Genomic DNA, 18,010 nt, shown 5'->3' on the forward strand with positions numbered 1-18,010 from the left:
GGCAGAGCTAGATTTTAAACTCATGCTCAATGTTTGCCTCAGTTGTTCTGATTTTGACAGGTTGTCCCAAAACAGTGGTTCCCAAACTTTTCTGGCCTACCGCCCCCTTTCCAGAAAAAATATTACTTAGTGCCCCTTGGAAATTAATTTTTTTAAAATTTTAATAGCAATTAATAGGAAAGATATATGTATTAATATTTCTACCTTTTTCATAAAATATAGTAAAGAAAGGTGTAAATTAGAAACATTGAACTTTGAAATTATGAAGCTATTTACTAAACTCAGAATAGAATGTAATACAAAAAAAGTTAAAACATTCAAAATCATCTTAATGAGATGGATGAACCTGGTGTGCTGCTACCAATTTAGTAATCCTTGGCTCTATTTTTGTCAGCAGTAATCTTAAATCACTGCAATTGGCTATTTGCAATTGGTTTCTTTTTTTTGTTAATAAATTGGTTGCCGCACTGAATCCACCTTCCACTAAATATGATGAAGGAAATGCAATTAAGAACTTTTGAATTACAGCCCATATTTCAGAATAAGCTGTAGGGAATCTCCTTTTGCAAATGCACCTGTGGCCATCACCGCCCCACTGGATTGCAGCACTCACCAGGGGGCAGTGGTGCCCACTTTGGGAAACCCTTTCCTAAAAGTTTTAGTGTCGTATTAAGTTTCTAACAGGTTGAAACAGTATTAATTCTTTTGAGACACTCTGTGTTGAAACTGCTATCCAAATTCTATAGAATAATGATAACTCTTGGGGGAAAGTCAGTAACAGCATTGTTTATCAAGTGGTAACAGATTCTTAAATCCACACAATCCCAAAGTTAGGAACATTGACTTCCAAGTATCCCTCTCAAAGAAATAACATTTCTACATAGTCTCCACCCACCTCCCCACCTGGGAACAATCACAAAGGGATCTTGTTCAAATGTCACGACAGGAGGATAAAATAAGGTTCAAGAAGATAAAGTGATTTGCTCATAGTCATTTAGCAGATAAGTGATAGAGCTCAAACTCAAAACCAGGTCTTCTAATTCCTGGAGTCTACAGTTTCATTAATTTTATCATATCTTACATTGTTGCTTCTGTCCTGTGTATATTATTTGTCTTCCCAATGAGACTCAAAGCTTCTCAAGGGTCATGATGCTGTTATTTTATATTTCTATTGTAGCCCTTATAGCAACTAGTAGGTGCTCAAAAAAAATGTATTGAACAAAGTTAAGGAAGAAAAAAAAATGTTACGTTGTATGACAGTGCAGGAATGGATAAACAAAATCAATGTAATGTTGTTTTATTCAAATAGATTCCCTCAATTTTTCCCCAAGATGGATTAAATGATATCCCAAGGAAAAAAATATAAGATAGGTATGAAATATAACTAAGTGACTCAATCACAGAGTTCTTGGGTGAGTTAGAGTGACTGTCAAAATCCTTAATTTATTCATTTTTATTGGTTTTGATGGTTATTTGATGTCATTAGGGATTCAAGTCTCATCTGCTTGCTCTGAGATCATTTGAATAGCATCAGTGATGGAGCCTGAAAGAGTGGAGATGTTACATACGCAGGCAGGACTGAATTCAGTCTTATAAAGTGTAGCAGAAGAGAGGAATTGGGGTTCCAGACTCTTCACTGGCTGGAGAGAGAGAGAGAGAGAAAGAGAGACTGAGACTTTGGAAGACAAGATTTCTGCTGGCTTTCTAGGTGACCATGAAAACCGCCATCCAAGTCTCACTTATACTTCTTTTAGTAACTGTTTCTGAATGTGCAGTGATCACTGGGGTAAGTCTATCTAACATTCTAATATTTTCTTGACCATGAGGTTTGGGAGGATCAGGGATGTTCTGTCAAGCAATATAAATTTAGTACCAAGTACCAAGAAGTTAGCTTTATTGGTTTTATGTATCACATGAAAATCAAAGAAATGATGGAATTCAGAATTTGGATAGCGCTTCAGAAATATTCAACAGAATCCCTCTGGACTTCAGAAGATTGCTGAATTGGTTGTCCTGCTATGCTTTATTATGCTATATATATTTGTTCCTGAAACATATGGGTAATCTAAATCTTAAACGCACTAGAAGAGTTTGCTATTTAAAGAAATCCATTATTGAATCCTTTTATTGACCAGAGAATTATGAAAAGTGAATTAATGTTACCTAATTTATTTTGATTGAACTTTTAGATATTTTATATAGTACTCTAGGTTTGTCTAAATTGGGAAGGGAATTTAATTTAGTTTTTTCTTTTCCTTAAGAAAATAAAATCCTTAAAATATCCTTTTCTCAGATCCTAGTAATGCATTCTCTCTCTCTACACGAGTCTAATAAGGCTGGGGGAACTGAAACTGGTTGTAAGGACACAAAAACAAATATACTAATGAAAAGAGGGGAAAGCAGTTTAAAAAATCTTATTTCCCTTAATAATGGATACTAGGTTTTGTCTTAGTTTTCATGTTAGTGTCAGTTGGGCATTCTATAGACAGCCTGACGGGAAAATTCCATTATTTTGTGACCATGATTTATTGATGTGGCTGTGTTTTTTTAATAGAAAAGAATATTTAACCTTAGGGTTGTCTAGATAAAAGACAAAGGTCCAAAAGGGAAATTAATTTATTGGCATCTCAACACATTACAGAAGGGATGGAAAAATGTGGAGAAATTCTGAACAGTTCCTTTAAGTGAATTAGTAATAATACCCATGGAGAAAAGACAACTTCTAAATAGCCAAATTCAAAAGAATGAAAAAATATAAAAATCAAGTGGATGCTTTTGAAGCCTTTAAAAAAAAGAATTATAGTTGATGAAGTTATACAACAGAGGTTTCTGGCCCTCTTGTTTAGCATTAAATCCTGGTAGGGTAGAAGGCAGAGAAAAACCATATTCTTTACCAGCCCTCTTTGAAGAATTAATGTCCCTGTTCAATTGTATATACTACAGTTCTTGTCATATGTCATTGCTTTTTCTGTATGGATCTTATAACATTTAAAAGAGGGTGCCAATCGCAGAAGCAGATTGAAACAGGAAAATAAATATGAAGACTTTCCTTGATGGAAAAAGAACATGTTTTTGATGTAATTTTTTAGAAAGGGTAAAGAGATTTAAAAAAAAAAAGAGGAATGAAGATATAGAAGGAAAGGACTTACCAATTAATACCTGAGAGAGATGGGGGAAACAGGGAGTTCTCAGCTTCATCACCAAGTCCACTGGCCCTTTTCTACCTGTCCCAATTTCTTTCTCACACACATTGGCATATAGCTATGCTTTCCACACCCAGGATTTTGACAGTCGGCCCTGCAAAGTCATTTATTGTACAGTGTTCTCCTGGGAGGAAAAGCAGGAAACGGAGCCTCCTTTTACTTCCACGATATAACCGTAGTATTTAAATGTATTTGGTTTGGTTTTGAACCATCTTCCAAAGGCTGTGCCTGTGCAGGGAAGGTACATTGAGGACTGGGGCAGCCTTATCATTATTTCTGCCATTGGCATCATCTGGATCTGTCTCAGTTCTCTCCTTTACATTCAGTGTATAGACACAGTCATGATGTTTTATGAAGAGAAAAATCTTATTTAAAAATCTTTATTAAAACCGGACTTCTTTTAATTTCTCTTCCAAGAACAAGCAAGTGAAGACCAACTTCTGTGATGACTTGAGGGGAAACAGTGGCATGGTGTGGTGGGAGATAAGTGGAGCCTTGAACCGTCTAGTTTTGCCCATCATTTGGAGGCACAGAAAGACAACTCGGGAAATAGAAAACAGTAATAATTATAGTTTCCATTTACATAGTGCTTTAAGGTTTGCAAGGTATTTTACATACATCATCTTACTTGATCTTTGTAACAACTCTAAGCAGGTGTTAAGTGAAGCGGATAGAGAGAGGAGCTAAAAATGTCTTCTGTTCTAATTAGTGGGAGCCGATTCCCCTACCTGAGCGAACAGGACAGAATTCTTCCTATTCAGCACAAGATTATTTTCCAGGAACTATTCATGTGGTTCTTTAAAAAAAATCAGCTTCCAGAAATCAGCCAGGTAGATATGGCACAATGAGAACGAAATAAAGCAGGGCAAGTTCACTCCTTCGAATGTGGGCAAATAGCCATGAGATTTGGGTAAGAGGAGTCACACGGTACCCAAGGAGGCCTCTGAAAGCAAGAAGGAGACTGGGAGAGGAAGGGGTAGGATGAGGCTGAATGCAGTGAGGCAGATGGTGTCAGATGACCTCTCCACATAAGCTGGGTCACGGTTCAGTTTCTAGTAGCATGAACCATTGTTGGACCTTTCCCTTCAGAAAAGTATACAACAAAAGCTGCTTCACTCTTATGGGTGCTTAGCAAGGAGTATCAGAGTTTCTCCACTAGCCAACAAGCCATATGCCAAAGTGCTCCCTGGGACAGTCTTGCCTTGTTCATGGAACAGGGGCTCGGAGAGCAAAGGAGAAGGGATGCTGAGCGGGTCCTCCACTTCTTGCCTTCAGGGTCCTCCTTCTCCCTTCCCTTTACCACCCCAAAAGACCTTTGATGCATGCATTTATTGCTGTCTGTTGCTGTGTCTCCTCTCCCTCCCTCCAGGCCTGTGAAAGAGACCTCCAGTGTGGAGCTGGTACCTGCTGTGCCATCAGTCTGTGGCTCCGAGGGCTCCGGATGTGTACCCCGCTGGGTCAAGAAGGAGACGAATGTCACCCTGTGAGCCACAAGGTATAGAGCATTCCCTCTGCTCCTATTTCAATAAACCTGCCTGCCCCCATGCTTCTTGACCCTTTTCTATACCCATGGGGGTGAGCCAATTGCCTCAGGGTCTCTAGGGCAAAGGGTGAGCTATCAATAAGTCACATGCCCAAATGTCAGTGCCCTTCAGAGCTCCCATTCTCAGTTTTCTGGGTATTATTTGTTTCTCTAAAACAAAGGGACAGAGTGGCCCTAAGGAAAGGTAGAGGGGAGGAGAAAATTTCTTAGAATCCCTGAATTTCACTCCCCACCATCTTTTTCCTTGGCCCCAGCCATATCCCTCCTTGGGCAATGCCAATGCCCGACAGATCAGGAGATAGAAATTCTAGGTATAGGGGTTATGGGTTGCCCTGCTGATCCTTGACATAAACACCCACAATCCACTTGTGATTTTATTTATGTGATGCTCAGGCAAACAGAACTGGGCCTCGAGTGATCAAACAGTAGTTAGTGGGTTAACTTAGCTGACATTCAAACCCAATGCCCTCTCTTCTACATCACGTTACCTCAGAAGTCCTTTCCTCTCCCCTCTCTCCCTTTTGATAACACTTTCAGAGTTTATTCCCAGCATTTAAATATTAAGTAAGATTATTCCTGTACCTTTTACTGAGTACTGCCAGATTGCCCTCTAAAAAGATTCTAGAATTTGCAGCTCTTGTAGAGGCATCCCCTGCTTCCATCTCTTCCCCAGGAGAATGCACAATGTAGATGACTTTACCCCAGAGGCCCCAGAGCAAGGTATCCTTTTGACAAGTGAAGTAGCCCCAGGTTTCCTCCAGTGGAATTTGGATAGATTCTTCTCCAGGCCCATGTGAACCTTCACTCCCAGCCGCCTTCATCCTCTCTCCAAACCACTCATTTGTTTTAAGTCCTCTTCAGGAGTACTGGGGAGCTGAGAGTAGGTCAGAGACTTCTCTCTGGAGCTACCTCCATGCCCCACTAGGTTTTCTAAAAGGCTGGCATTTTATCTGCCAGGCCTACAGGAGGAAGGACAGCAGGGAGAGCCATGTCCCAAGCCATACCCTGATATGTTTAGAAAGGATTAAGAAACCTTGAGTTGCATCTGGAAAGTGGGCTGTGATTCTTCTTACTTAAAGTCTACCTACTTACTTTGTTTGGCTAAAAAATGCCCTCCCTGATGAAGAGTGGCTTGGAAAGGTGAGGTGCCAAGGGAATCGGGCAGGGGATTCAGCTTTTTTTTAGGGATGGTCCACACTGTTCAGAATGGATGATTGCATTGTATTATCACGCACTTAGTAGGTACTTAAAAAACGTTTGTTGAATTGTCTCATGCTCTCGGTAACCCAAGAGTCCATGTCCCAACTCTTCCCTTTGTTCTGTTCTCTCCTAAGGTCCCTTTCTATGGGAAACGCCAACACCATACATGCCCCTGCTTGCCGAATTTGCTGTGTTCCAGGTTCATAGATGGCAGATTCCGGTGTTCGATGGACTTCAAGAACATAGACTTCTAGAAGTTAGTGTGTTCCCAGGGCTCTGTCCTGTGGTCCCCTCTCAACATATCCGGGCCCCTTTCTGCTCCTCAGCAATTCACTCTTGTCCCCAACCTGCCCCTCCATGATCAAAGTCAAAGCTTCCTCTCTATAAAGAACACATTTTTTGCCATTTGGTGGAGGTCATATAGAGTTACTATTGCCAAGTCCCCCAGTGGACCAATCTCTTATTTTTTTGCCAGAGCCGCTCATGCCACTTTACCAGTAAATGAAGTACTGATTGTCCCTCAGTTGGACCATTCTTGTTTTTTTCTTGTGGGACTGACTGCTAGTTTCTCTAAAGTAACAACTGTACCGACAGTTGTTTAAATGATTAAAAAGGCTGGTTTGTTTGTTTTTACCCAGTCTTGTTCAGTAATAAAGTTTTCTTTTCTATATTAGTCCTTAGCCTCCTTCCCATTCTCCCCACTAGAAGAATATTCTTTCCCAATAGGAATCTTAGCTCTCCTTATTCATAACAGAAAAGCACTCTGGAATAATCGATTCTAACAGCCAGTAGCCCCCAAATATTCACCCTTTCAGCCCTGTTCCAAGTGGTCTGAGTCTTGAGAACCACAGAAAATTATTCATTTGATTATTTCCTATTGCTATTCTCTTGGCTTAGGATACTCAGTTTTTTGCTTAAGGATAAACACTTGAGCCCAGTTTTACTGTTTGGCTACTTAGAAAGGAGGAAGTTTAATGAATGTAATTAAAACTAAATTACATTCTGTGTTGCCCCTACAAAATACATTTGAGGGGATCTGAGGTCTTCTTCCCCACTCTCATACACTCGTTCTCTGATAACTAGATGGCCTTGGATAAAATCATCTAGTTTTGTGATTTGAACAAAATGATTTTAAATTCTTTTCCAGCTAGAAAATTCTGATTCTTGGATTTTTTGCTTCTTTGCTCCTAATAGAAAGAATTTTACTGTTAGCAGTTCCTTTCTTTGGATTAATGGAACCCTTGAACAAATACTATTACCTTTGGGAAAAGTTGATATTTTAAATAGCTACTTTAATGTTAAGTTTTAGTCAGTTTTACTCCAAGTAACTGAGAAGAGGTTTTGAAAGTAGAGATGGTAGAGAAAGGAGAGGCATATTGGAAGTGGGAAATGGAAAGGGACATTGAGAATTTAACAGTTTTTCCCATGACATGCCAGTACATAGCCCCAAATGTCTATCAGTTAACTCACATCCCCTTTCCTGAGTCCTTTTTTATTTTTCAAAAGTCCAGAACATTGAAGTCTGAGTGTTGTTACTCACTGTCTCCATCAAAAACATGTTGATTAAACCTTTCTAAAATCTTCATATAAAGAATTATCAAGACATTGAGTCTGAGGCAGACCTTTTGATATTGATAAAATATTCCAGCTGCACAATATTCAACTAAAATAAATATTACCAAATCCATTATTTACTGAATATCACATATGATAAGAGAGAGGTGGCTCCCCATATGGGGTGCAGCCTTCCACACTGGTTCCAGCTCCTAGAACTCACATACCATTCTTTCTCCTTGGGAGAGGAAGAGCATCAAGAAGAGAGAAGTCTTGAGGACCCAGCTAGTCAAGGCCAATTGGTAGCATTTATATCCAGTGATGACTCTCTCATGGAGTAAGAAATCAGGCAGCCCAGAAACAACATTGGCATCCACCAAGAATAAGACCTTGGTGGATCCTTAATGAGGATCCATCCATGGAAGAATATGTATGAAAGTTACTTCAGATGAGAGAAAGGATGGTCAAATTTTGATATATACCAATGGAAGCAGTGCCCAACCTGGCTATGGTCATAGATATCTTCAAGGATAGACCATTTATAAGTTAGAAGTTTGGATAGTCTGAAAAAACCCTTGATTTTTTGAGGGCCTTTTTGAGATCGTTTAGGTCCGTAGATGACAAGATGCCTCTGCTCTAGACACATTCCCTCCTTTCCACCATTCCTACCCTGTCCTTTTTCTGGATTCTTCCATATCTGGAATCTTTTATGCTGTACTTTGAACCAGACCCTGGGGACTGCAACATGAAAGATGAGAAATCAATCAGGCTTACCTGAGTAGGAACTCACTCTTTCTAGAAAACTACATGCCCTCCCCCAAATGGCTGAGTAACCCTAGTTTTGAAGACAGAACCCTGGCTCTTCTCTATCAAAATCAGAATGGTGAGAGCTTGAAGTACACTTTATTCCAAGGCCTGAGGGCAGCCCCTTGCTTCTTTCTCCTGCTGTGCTCTGAGATTTCACACATCCCTCCAGTGACTGGAGACCCAGACATCTCCTTTGTCCTCAAGCCCCCCTTTCCCTTTTGCCCCTGTTACCTTATGCTATTTTCCTTCATGGTCAAGATAGACCTTTTGTCTTCCTTTGTGTGAATTAAAACATACCTAGAAATAAAGGCCAGTTGCTATTAACATCACCACCTAGTTTACATCTTTTGTTAATGCTTTGAAGTCCAAAGCAGCTATAATGGATTAGCACAAGATTTAAATGTTTTTGTGTGGGGCAGCTGGATGGCTCAGTGGATTGAGAACCAGGCCTAGAGACAGGAGGTCCTAGGTTCAAATCTGGCCTCAGATACTTCCCAGCTGTGTGACCCTGGGCAAGTCATTTAACCCCCATTGCCTAGCCCTGTAACAAATAAAAAAAATTAATATAGAAGGATATATATATATAAAGATATTAGGGTTTAAAATTTTTAAAAAAATAAATGTTTGTATGTGTATGAGAGAGAGGCAGAGAATGAGTGTGTTCCTCAGTATTCCCAAGATGGGAACGACTCGCCCAGCATAATTTTACTAGGCATAATAACTCTAAGTCTTGCCATTTCTGGGAAGGGAGGTCTGAATTTAAGCTTGGAGACCCTTCGGCATCATGCCTAGGTTTGTCTGTTGGTCACCTGAGCGCTTGCCCTTAATAGGAGGCCCTCCTGGTGGCTCATTTTGCATGTGTTTATGATCCCATTGACAACAAGGACCTAGTTCAGTGTAGGAGCTGGTAGCAAGCATAACTATCATCACAGTTGACACTCACATAGGACTTTCAGGGTCCCTTTTTGCTCTTCAAAGGTATCCAGTGCAGTGGTCTTCAAAGTGGGGTGCACACACCCCAGAAGGCAGGCAAAATCATCCAGGGGAATAGAGGACAATATTCGATTTTCTGTTTTGTATTTCTTTTTGTCTCAAAATTTAAGAAATTAAGCTTTACTCGTATTTAACATACAGAATTGGCAGTGGTGTCCTTCCTTGGTTCACGCGTCAGACAGAACGTCACGTAGCATCTCAGACCTCTGCATTGCTGCAGAAACTGGGAGAACTGGAGTGTGATAAAATGCGATTGCTTGGTAACTGGCAGTGGGACTGAGCATGTTCCGAAGCAGAGCAGCTTTGGGCTTTTCCGTTACCAGGATGGGATACACCTGAGTAGTCAGCCACTGGATAATTCAGTGAAGTCTTCCCTATCACCCTGGCCCCTTTATATAAAACAGGAGAGGAAACCATCCCTACTCATCCCTGACTCCAGTTTAAAGCACAAACTCCGTGCCATTCTATTTCTAGTTTTACTCATAACTTCCCAGCAAAGTTGTGTGTGCAGCCTGCACTGGACCCACGCACAGCTCTACATGCTTAAGTCTGAACAGGTCTTAGGAGGGAAGTTCAGTAAATCCTTTGGTCTAAAGTGTGGACAGAAGATTGATTTGTAGCAGCAAGAGCTACAACTTATTTGAGGGAAGGAAGGGCTAAAAAATATTCTGGATGTACCCTTTGTTTTTCTTGGCCTGGTCCTTCTCTTGGTCAATATGGCTTCTTATTCCCCCACCCCATTTCTCTCTCCTGTCAAGGTAAAATTGCATTATTACATATACCATATAATGGGGGAGATCTGGGAGGGACTTGACTTTGGAGTGTGCTCAGATTTGTACAAAGAATGGGTAATATTCTCTGCCTATAAATAGCCAATCCATAACATGGAACTTTCTAAGCCATCTTTGGCCATAATGTCTCAGAGCTTATACTATGTGATGCTGAAAAGTCTTCTTATTGGCCAAGGAACCACAAAAGATAACACAGCAGACGCTGAGATGGAAATGAGTGCATATAAAAAGCAGATGAAGACTATTCTTCACTCTTTTTTGTGGAGGTCTTGGAATGAAAAAACTTCTGTAAACTCATGTAGGAGAAGGATGTGGCTGCCTTATTTTCCCATCATGCTGCCATGTGTCCTTGATAGCATGGCGCCAGTTCCTTTCGTGTTTATTTTCTTGATGGAGGTGATCTTATTTGACAATAGAATTGATCGGGTTCTGATGTTCAGAAGAGATGTCAGAGGTCCCCTTTACAACTAGACTTGGTATCAGGGACCCCCAGGCTAGCAGAGCAATTTGTCTGGCACAAGTTGAGACATCATGCCCTGCAAGAAGCCAGCCCAGGTGAGCACAGGAACAACTTACCCTTTTCCAAAGGAACACTCCAAAATGAAATTGATGGGTACTCCACAAGGGGGAAAAGGACCATCAGGGCCAGGAGTCATGGAGTGCTCCATCAACCTATTTGCCCCTCACAACCATAATGCTGTAAAATCCATGCCCACTCTTTCCCCCCATGGACTCTGGGTGCAGGAGGAAAGAAGAGAGAGAGAGAGAGAGAGAGAGAGAGAGAGAGAGAGAGAGAGAGAGAGAGGAGAATGTGCTTCCTATATAGGGGGAAGGAGAATAATTAGTTAACTTATCCTTGCTATACATCTTTGGTAAATATTCCTTCATAAAAGCCAATTAATTTCACAACCAGTTAACTGATATTAGGGATCACACCAGATGGCAGCTCATGAATGAGAGAATTATAAGCCAAAAACCTTTCAGTTACCCTTAAGAGTTCTAGAGGGAATAGGAGTCAGTTACTCTGTAGGGACCCAAACTACCAGCGATGGTTAAGGGAGCTCAGAGCGGAGGCTATCCTGTCTGTGGCTCCTTGTCTATCACATGTGTCCTTCCCAAGATTCTCAAAACTGGGGAAGATCAATCAGCTTCTCGTGTGTGCTGGGAGCATCAGAAACTGCTTCCAGTTTTCCTCTATCCAAATCATTACCATCATGGGTTCAGAGGTAAATTATATAAAAAAAATTAAAGGAATCCTGTGGGTGCAAGGCTATTATAAAGTTTTGTTGTAACATCAGGAGATCTCTGCTTTTGGGAGCTTTTTTTAAAAACCCTTATCTTCCATCTTGGAAGCAATACTGTGTATTAGTTCCAAGGCAGAAGAGTGGTAACAATGGGGGTTAAATGCCTTGCCCAGGGTCACCCAGCTAGGAAGTATCTGAGGCCAGATTTGAACCCAAGATCTTCCATCTCTAGGTCTGGCTCTCAACCCACTGAGCAACGCAGCCGCCCCCTTTTGGGGGCTTTTTTGAGACCCATATGATTCTTTCCTTGCATCAGGCCACCTCTGCACTGGACTTGTCCTCCATGCCCATTGTTGTTTAGGATTTCTCTGAATTCTTGTTAGACATTTCTAGAGCAGGAGCCTCACTGGCAGACCTGTGGTGTTAGTTTACCTGTGACAAGAGATGAAAAACCTCACAGGCATGCCTCTGAGAGATCCTGACTCTTCCTATAAAACACATGGTCTCCAGCGGGCATAATCACATTGGCATAGCATAGAGGACAAGGGATCTGACTATTCCAAACACTCAATAAACAGCTTGACACAACCTGGATAGGCTAAGTCTGGAAGATGCCTCTCAATGACCTTCTTCATCCTCCTTCTTTGGCCCAAGCCTATTCCTGGAAGCCATCTGATTGCCCTGTTTGTGATCAATGAATGGTCCTACTCTCAGTATGTCCTTGATTGGCCCTTCCCACTCCTAGTGTTGACTTAGGACTTGAGCCTTCCCTGGGGTAACCTCAATAAAAGCCTACTCTTTTCACTTTACTGTCCATGCTGCCTCTTTTGTGAAAGCTGCTACATCCCCAAATGGCCTGGATCAGATTTGCAAAGCCCTTAACAAACATCATCTCTTTTTAGCCTCACAACTCCCTACAGTGATCATCCTTGTAGGACCTTTTTTTACAGAGGAGGAAGGAAGCTGAGGCTGAGAAGCCTAATGACTCGCTCCTTAGTCATACAGTGACTAATGTCAGAGACAAAATTTGAAATCAGGCTTTCTGGATTCCCTGTCTAGCTCTTATCACTGCACTGACACAGCTTTTCTACTACCAAGCAATCAAAGGGAAGCTTTTCCTCCTGAAGCTTCTGCAAAAAATGTCCCCTTCTCTGTTGACTGCTTTTTCTTCCACCATAGTTCCCAGATCAGCAAGGGGATTGAACTAAAGACTAGAATTTCCCCTTTATTCATCTAATATTAAGAGACCTTTAAACCAAAACATGCTGACCTAGATAATTTTTCAAGTTCCATAAGGTTCTCCAATAACTATATTTTCTTAGGATTTCAAAGCACTATTTGCCTCTATCTGTCTTGTGTAACACTTTATATTCTCATGAACTTACCCAAATCATGGCTTATTCCTGGCAAACAGAAACTTACTAGTAATTATCCCAGACTCTAGAAATGAAGGAAACAAGCATTTCTTAAGTACCTCCCACATGCCAGGCATTGCAAAAGCACTTTGAAACTATTATCTCATTTGATCCTCAGGATTCTAAGAGGTAGGTGGTTTTATTATTATTACCCATTTTACAAATAAGGAAACTGAGGCAGCTAAGAGTTTAAGTGACTAACTCCCAAATATTGTCTGTGTGTCCTGGGCAGGTCACATAACTCTTTGGTGCTCTCGACAACATTAAAATTATGTGTAGCAGAGAAGGAGCTGATCGGCATTGCCAGAAAGTGTTTTCTCATTGGGAGTTCCCTATATTACTTGGATAAAAATGGCAGGATGAGGGGGTAGGTGGCACATCAGAGGGCATTAAGAGCTCTCTTTCTTTTCAAGAATTAAAGAACAATTATTAGATGGAAAAACAACCGAGGCCATGTTTAAATTAATAAAGCAATTTAGCATCATAATTCCAAATGGAGTGGGAGATGTAGAATGAGGGATGGAGATGAAAATTCATCCATCCTAGCAAACTCTCCCCACCATACCTTCTCCTAACCCATTTTTCCCTCTACCTCTACCTGCTGGTTTCTGTCTCCATCTAGTGGACAAAGAGGGAAGCATGTCAAGAAGAAAAATCCAGCCTTTTATACAGAATCTCATCTCATCCTAACAAACAGCACGGTCAGGTGCTACAGTCCAACACCTATACATATATATTACTCTAGATATTAGTCCCATTTTTCAGACAAAGAAACCAAATCAAAAAGGGCAAGCTAACCCAGGCAGTAATTAGGTTCAAGCTTATATCCTCTGTTACAAGATCCAGTACTACACCACAACACTTGATCCATCCTCTTAAATTTGATGTGACTTATAAGGGAGAGTCCAGTTAATTACACCAGCTAGTTAGCTCCAACTTCTTTCCAATACAATGCAGCATGGCTCTGAGAGAATGGAACTATGGTCAGGAGCTGAAATCTTCATTTTCAGTCCTTGTCAGACCTCCAGCAGACCCATATCCAGGTCTGGAGTCCATAGTCAATGAAGGAGAATAAAAAAGGCACCATAGAGATACATGCTGTTGACTGAAGGTCTGAAAAAGTAAGGTTTTTTCCTTTTCTCCAGGAACATTTTATTGTAATCCTCTTTCTCCAATTACACGTAGACATAATTTTTGACATTTGTTTTCTGATATTTTGTGATGTAGATACTCTCTCTTTCTCCCCTTTGCCTTCCCTGAGATGACAAGTAATCTGATATAGGTTACCCATGTGCTTTTGTGCAATACAGATTTCTATATTCATCATGTTGTGAAAGAAGACCCATATCACGCATACAAGAAAAAATTCATAAAGGAAATAAAGTAAAAAATAGTATGCTTTGATCTGCATTCAGACTCCTTCTATGGTGGTGGAAAGCATTTTTCAGGAGTCCCGTGACTTTATCTTAGGTCCATATATTGCTAATAGTCGTCATTCACAGTTGATCATCATACACTATTGTGGTTACCCTGTACAATGCTCTCCTGGTTCTGCTCACTTTACCTTGCCTCAGTTCATATAAATCTTTCAAGGTTTTTCTGAAATTCTCCTGCTTGCCATTTCTTATAGCACCATAGTATTCCATTACAATGATATGGCACAGCTTTTTCAGTCATTCTCCAATTGATGGACCAAATAGCCTCCATAGAACTTCCCCTGCCACTCAATTATATATGGAGGTCATACCAACGAGGTGTTCCCACAACCCCAGTATTCTACTTCCTCAAATTCTCCCTGGAATTTTACTATTGCTCACTCTCCTACGGCTTGTCCCTTCTGGTCCGCTTCCCAAAGTACATCACCATTCTTTTGCCCTTGTCTTATCTTTTATGTCTACATTTCCTTAGTCTTAGATCCCTTGTCATATGGTTCCATCCATACTTTATTCGAACTACTACTTCCATGTTTACCAGCAACTATCTAAATTGCCATTATCTGCTGCCCATGCCTTCTTTGTATGTCTCTTCTGCTTTTATGTTTTGTCCTCCTATTATATTTTCTCTTTTGTTGGGTTCTTATCTTCTTCAACTAGGCTTCTTAAGTGTCATTTCTCAGGCCAGTTTTGGCCCTTCTCTCTTGACAACTGCATCCATTACAAAAGCCACTTTTATTTGAAAAAGTCATTCTCTGCATCATGGAATCCTTGGTTTCCTTCAAGTCATCTTTCAGGTGCTACTTTATACTGAAGAACTTTTACTGATCCCCTATGTTTTTCCCCACTCTTTGATAATGTTTTATTTTTTCTAATTACATGTAAAACATGAGTTCCAAGTTCTCTACCTCCTTCTTCTCCACCCTTACTGAGACAGTAATTTGGTAAAAATTATATCTGTGCTATCACACAAAATATTATTTCCATCTTCATCATGTTCTAGAAGAAAACACATTAAAAAACATGAAGAAAATAAAGTGAAAAATGGTCTGCTCCCATCTGCATTCAGATTCCATCAGTTATTTTTCTGGAGGTGGATAGAATTTTTCATCATGAAGCCTTCAGTTCTTTGGTATTGCTGAGAATAGCTAAGTCATTCACAGTTATTCACCATACAGTATTACTGTTACTATGTACAATGTTCTACTGTTTTTACTCACTTTGCTCTGCATCAGTTCATTTTAGTCTTTCCAAGTTTTTTTTTTAAACCCTTAACTTCTGTGTATTGGCTCCTAGGTGGAAGAGTGGTAAGGGTAGGCGATGGGGGTCAAGTGACTTGCTCAGGGTCACACAGCTGGGAAGTGTCTGAGGCCGGATTTGAACCTAGAACCTCCCATCTCTAGGCCTGACTCTCAATCCATTGAGCTACCCAGCTGCCTCTTTCCAAGTTTATTTTGAAATCCTCCTGCTCATCATTTCTTATAGCATAGTAGTAATTCCATTACAATCACATACCACAACTTGTTCAGTCATTCCTCAGTTGACGGTTATCCCATCAATTTCTAAATCTTTGCTATCACAAAAGAGTTGCTTTAAATACTTTTGTATTGCTGGATGAAAAGATATGCCCAATTTTATAGCCCTTTAGGCATAGTTCTAAATTGTTCTCCAGAACAGTTGGATCAGTTCACAATATACCAATAATGTATTATTGTTCCAATTTTGCCCCATCCCCTCCCAACATTTATCATTTTCCTTTTCTTCATGTTAGCCAGTCTCATAGGTGTGAGGGAGTATCTCAGATTTATTTTAATTTGCAATCTCTTATCAATAGTGATTTGGAGCATATTTCCACATGGACGTCAATAGTTTTGATTTCTTCTATCTGAAAATTGCCTGTTTATATCCTTTGACCATTTATCACTTGGGGAATGACATATATTCTTATAAATTTGACTCCATTCTCTATATAATTGAGAAATGAAGCTTTATCAGGGATATTTGCTATAAAAATGTTTTCTCAGTTTTCTTACTTCTTTCTAATCTTGATTACATTGGTTTTGTTTGTGAAAAAGCCTTTTAATTTAATATAATCAAAATTGTCCATTTTGTAGCTTGTAATGCCCTCTGTCTCTCATTTGGTCATGAATTCTTCCTTCATCCATAGATCTGACCGGTAAACTGTTCCATTCTCCCCTAATTTACTTATGGTGGTACCCCTTAAAATTTAACCAAATTTTAATTTCTAAAGCATGTATTAATTTTGAGCTTATCTTAGTATGTTGTATAAACATGTTGGCCTAATTTCTTCTTACCATTTTCCAGTCTTCCCAGCAGTTTTTGATTTTTTTTTTTTTGTCAAATAGTAAGTTCTTATTCTCTAAACCTGGATCTTTGGTTTCATCAAACACTAAATTGCTATGACCATTTTCTACTGTGTATTGTGCTCCTAATCCATTTCACTGATCCATAACTCTATTTTCTTAGCCAGTACCAGATTATTTTGATGATTACTGCTTTGTTTTAGTTTGAGATCCAGCATGGCAAGGCCAAACCTTCTAGCGCTACTTCTAAGAGTTTCTAGGCGGTGGATAGAGCTTAGGCCTGGTTGAGTCCAAATTCACCCTCAGACACTTACTGGCTGTGTGACCCTGGGCAAGTCATCTCACCATGTCTATCTGAATTCCTCATCTGTAAAATGAACTGGAGAAGGAAAGAGCAAACCACTCATGTACCTTTGCTAAGAAAATCCCAAATGGGATCATGAAGAGTGGGATACAACCGAAATGACTCAACAACATTTAATTTACTTTCATACAGGTTGCATTCTCACAGTAGACCGTACAGCCCTTGAGGACAGGCATTGTCTTTTGTTTTTCCCTTTTATCCCTGGCATCTAGTATAGTGTTTTCCATGTAGTAGTACATAATTTCCTGGAATTGAAATTGAAGTGAGCAGTGAGATCGAGGTCTTGTCCAAAGAAAATGGTTGCTCAGGCAATCTCCATGGTGAGGGAACGAGCTTTACTGAGAGAGAGAGGGGAAGACTCTGGTGATAAAAACACCCAAGGCATTTCCAGGAATGCTTTTTATCTTGCTTGGTTTTTCAGAAAAGGAGCTGATTGTTTGGGCAGTTCCTGTACCCAAGGAACTGAAGGAATTTTACCCTTTACCTATGGTTCACTTTGGCTTTACTCATGATTCACTCTGTTTGCCCAGGAGGGGAGAAGGGACAATGTGAATGGGATGCTTTTGAAAGGTTAACTTTCAGCCAAATGCTGCTCTTCTTGAGCAGGCTCTAATTAGGAAGTGAGTGTAGAAATTGGGCATTGTTTGAACCTAGTCCTGTGGGGACCAGCAAGTTAGAACACTTTGATTGGAACAGAGAGTCCTTAAGGGGAAATAATAATATGAAGTAAGTCTGGAAAGATAGATTGGAGCCAAATTGATAAAGGCTTTAAAAATGCCAAATAAAAGTTTATATTTTAACTTCTAGTACTTGTAACATGGATCTATTTTTTTAGCTAGCCTAGGGAGTTGACCTAGGCTTCCTTCTCTACTCAAGCCCCCGTGTCCACTGCCCAATCTACTTATTCCTTGCTATTGAAGCGATGACAAGGGCAAGGTGATTCAGGCTTTGCTCCGAGATGCCAGCATTGGAAGAGGAGGAGACATTTCTCCCTGCGGTGGCATGGAGATTGCTATCTCCTTCACCAGTTTGAGTAATGCAGACCCAATCCTCCCCTGCCCTTGGACCCCTAGCTGAAGGATCCTGTTTTCATGGTCCTTTGTCTCAGGGGCATTTGCAGCCTCCATGGACATGCCACT

The 18,010-nt window shown here is 40.3% G+C and overlaps 1 protein-coding gene across 1 annotated transcript; it reads left to right on the forward strand.

Annotated features, from left to right (window-relative positions):
- Positions 1-1,714: 1,714 nt before the first annotated feature.
- Positions 1,715-6,200, forward strand: PROK1 (prokineticin 1). The gene is made up of 3 exons (XM_044676198.1): positions 1,715-1,786; positions 4,573-4,698; positions 6,081-6,200. Exons 1-3 carry the CDS (start codon positions 1,715-1,717, stop codon positions 6,198-6,200), a joined length of 318 nt encoding a protein of 105 aa, XP_044532133.1.
- Positions 6,201-18,010: the final 11,810 nt, after the last annotated feature.

This window comes from Gracilinanus agilis, chromosome 4 (genome assembly GCF_016433145.1).
Source record: "Gracilinanus agilis isolate LMUSP501 chromosome 4, AgileGrace, whole genome shotgun sequence".
NCBI lineage: Eukaryota > Metazoa > Chordata > Mammalia > Didelphimorphia > Didelphidae > Gracilinanus > Gracilinanus agilis.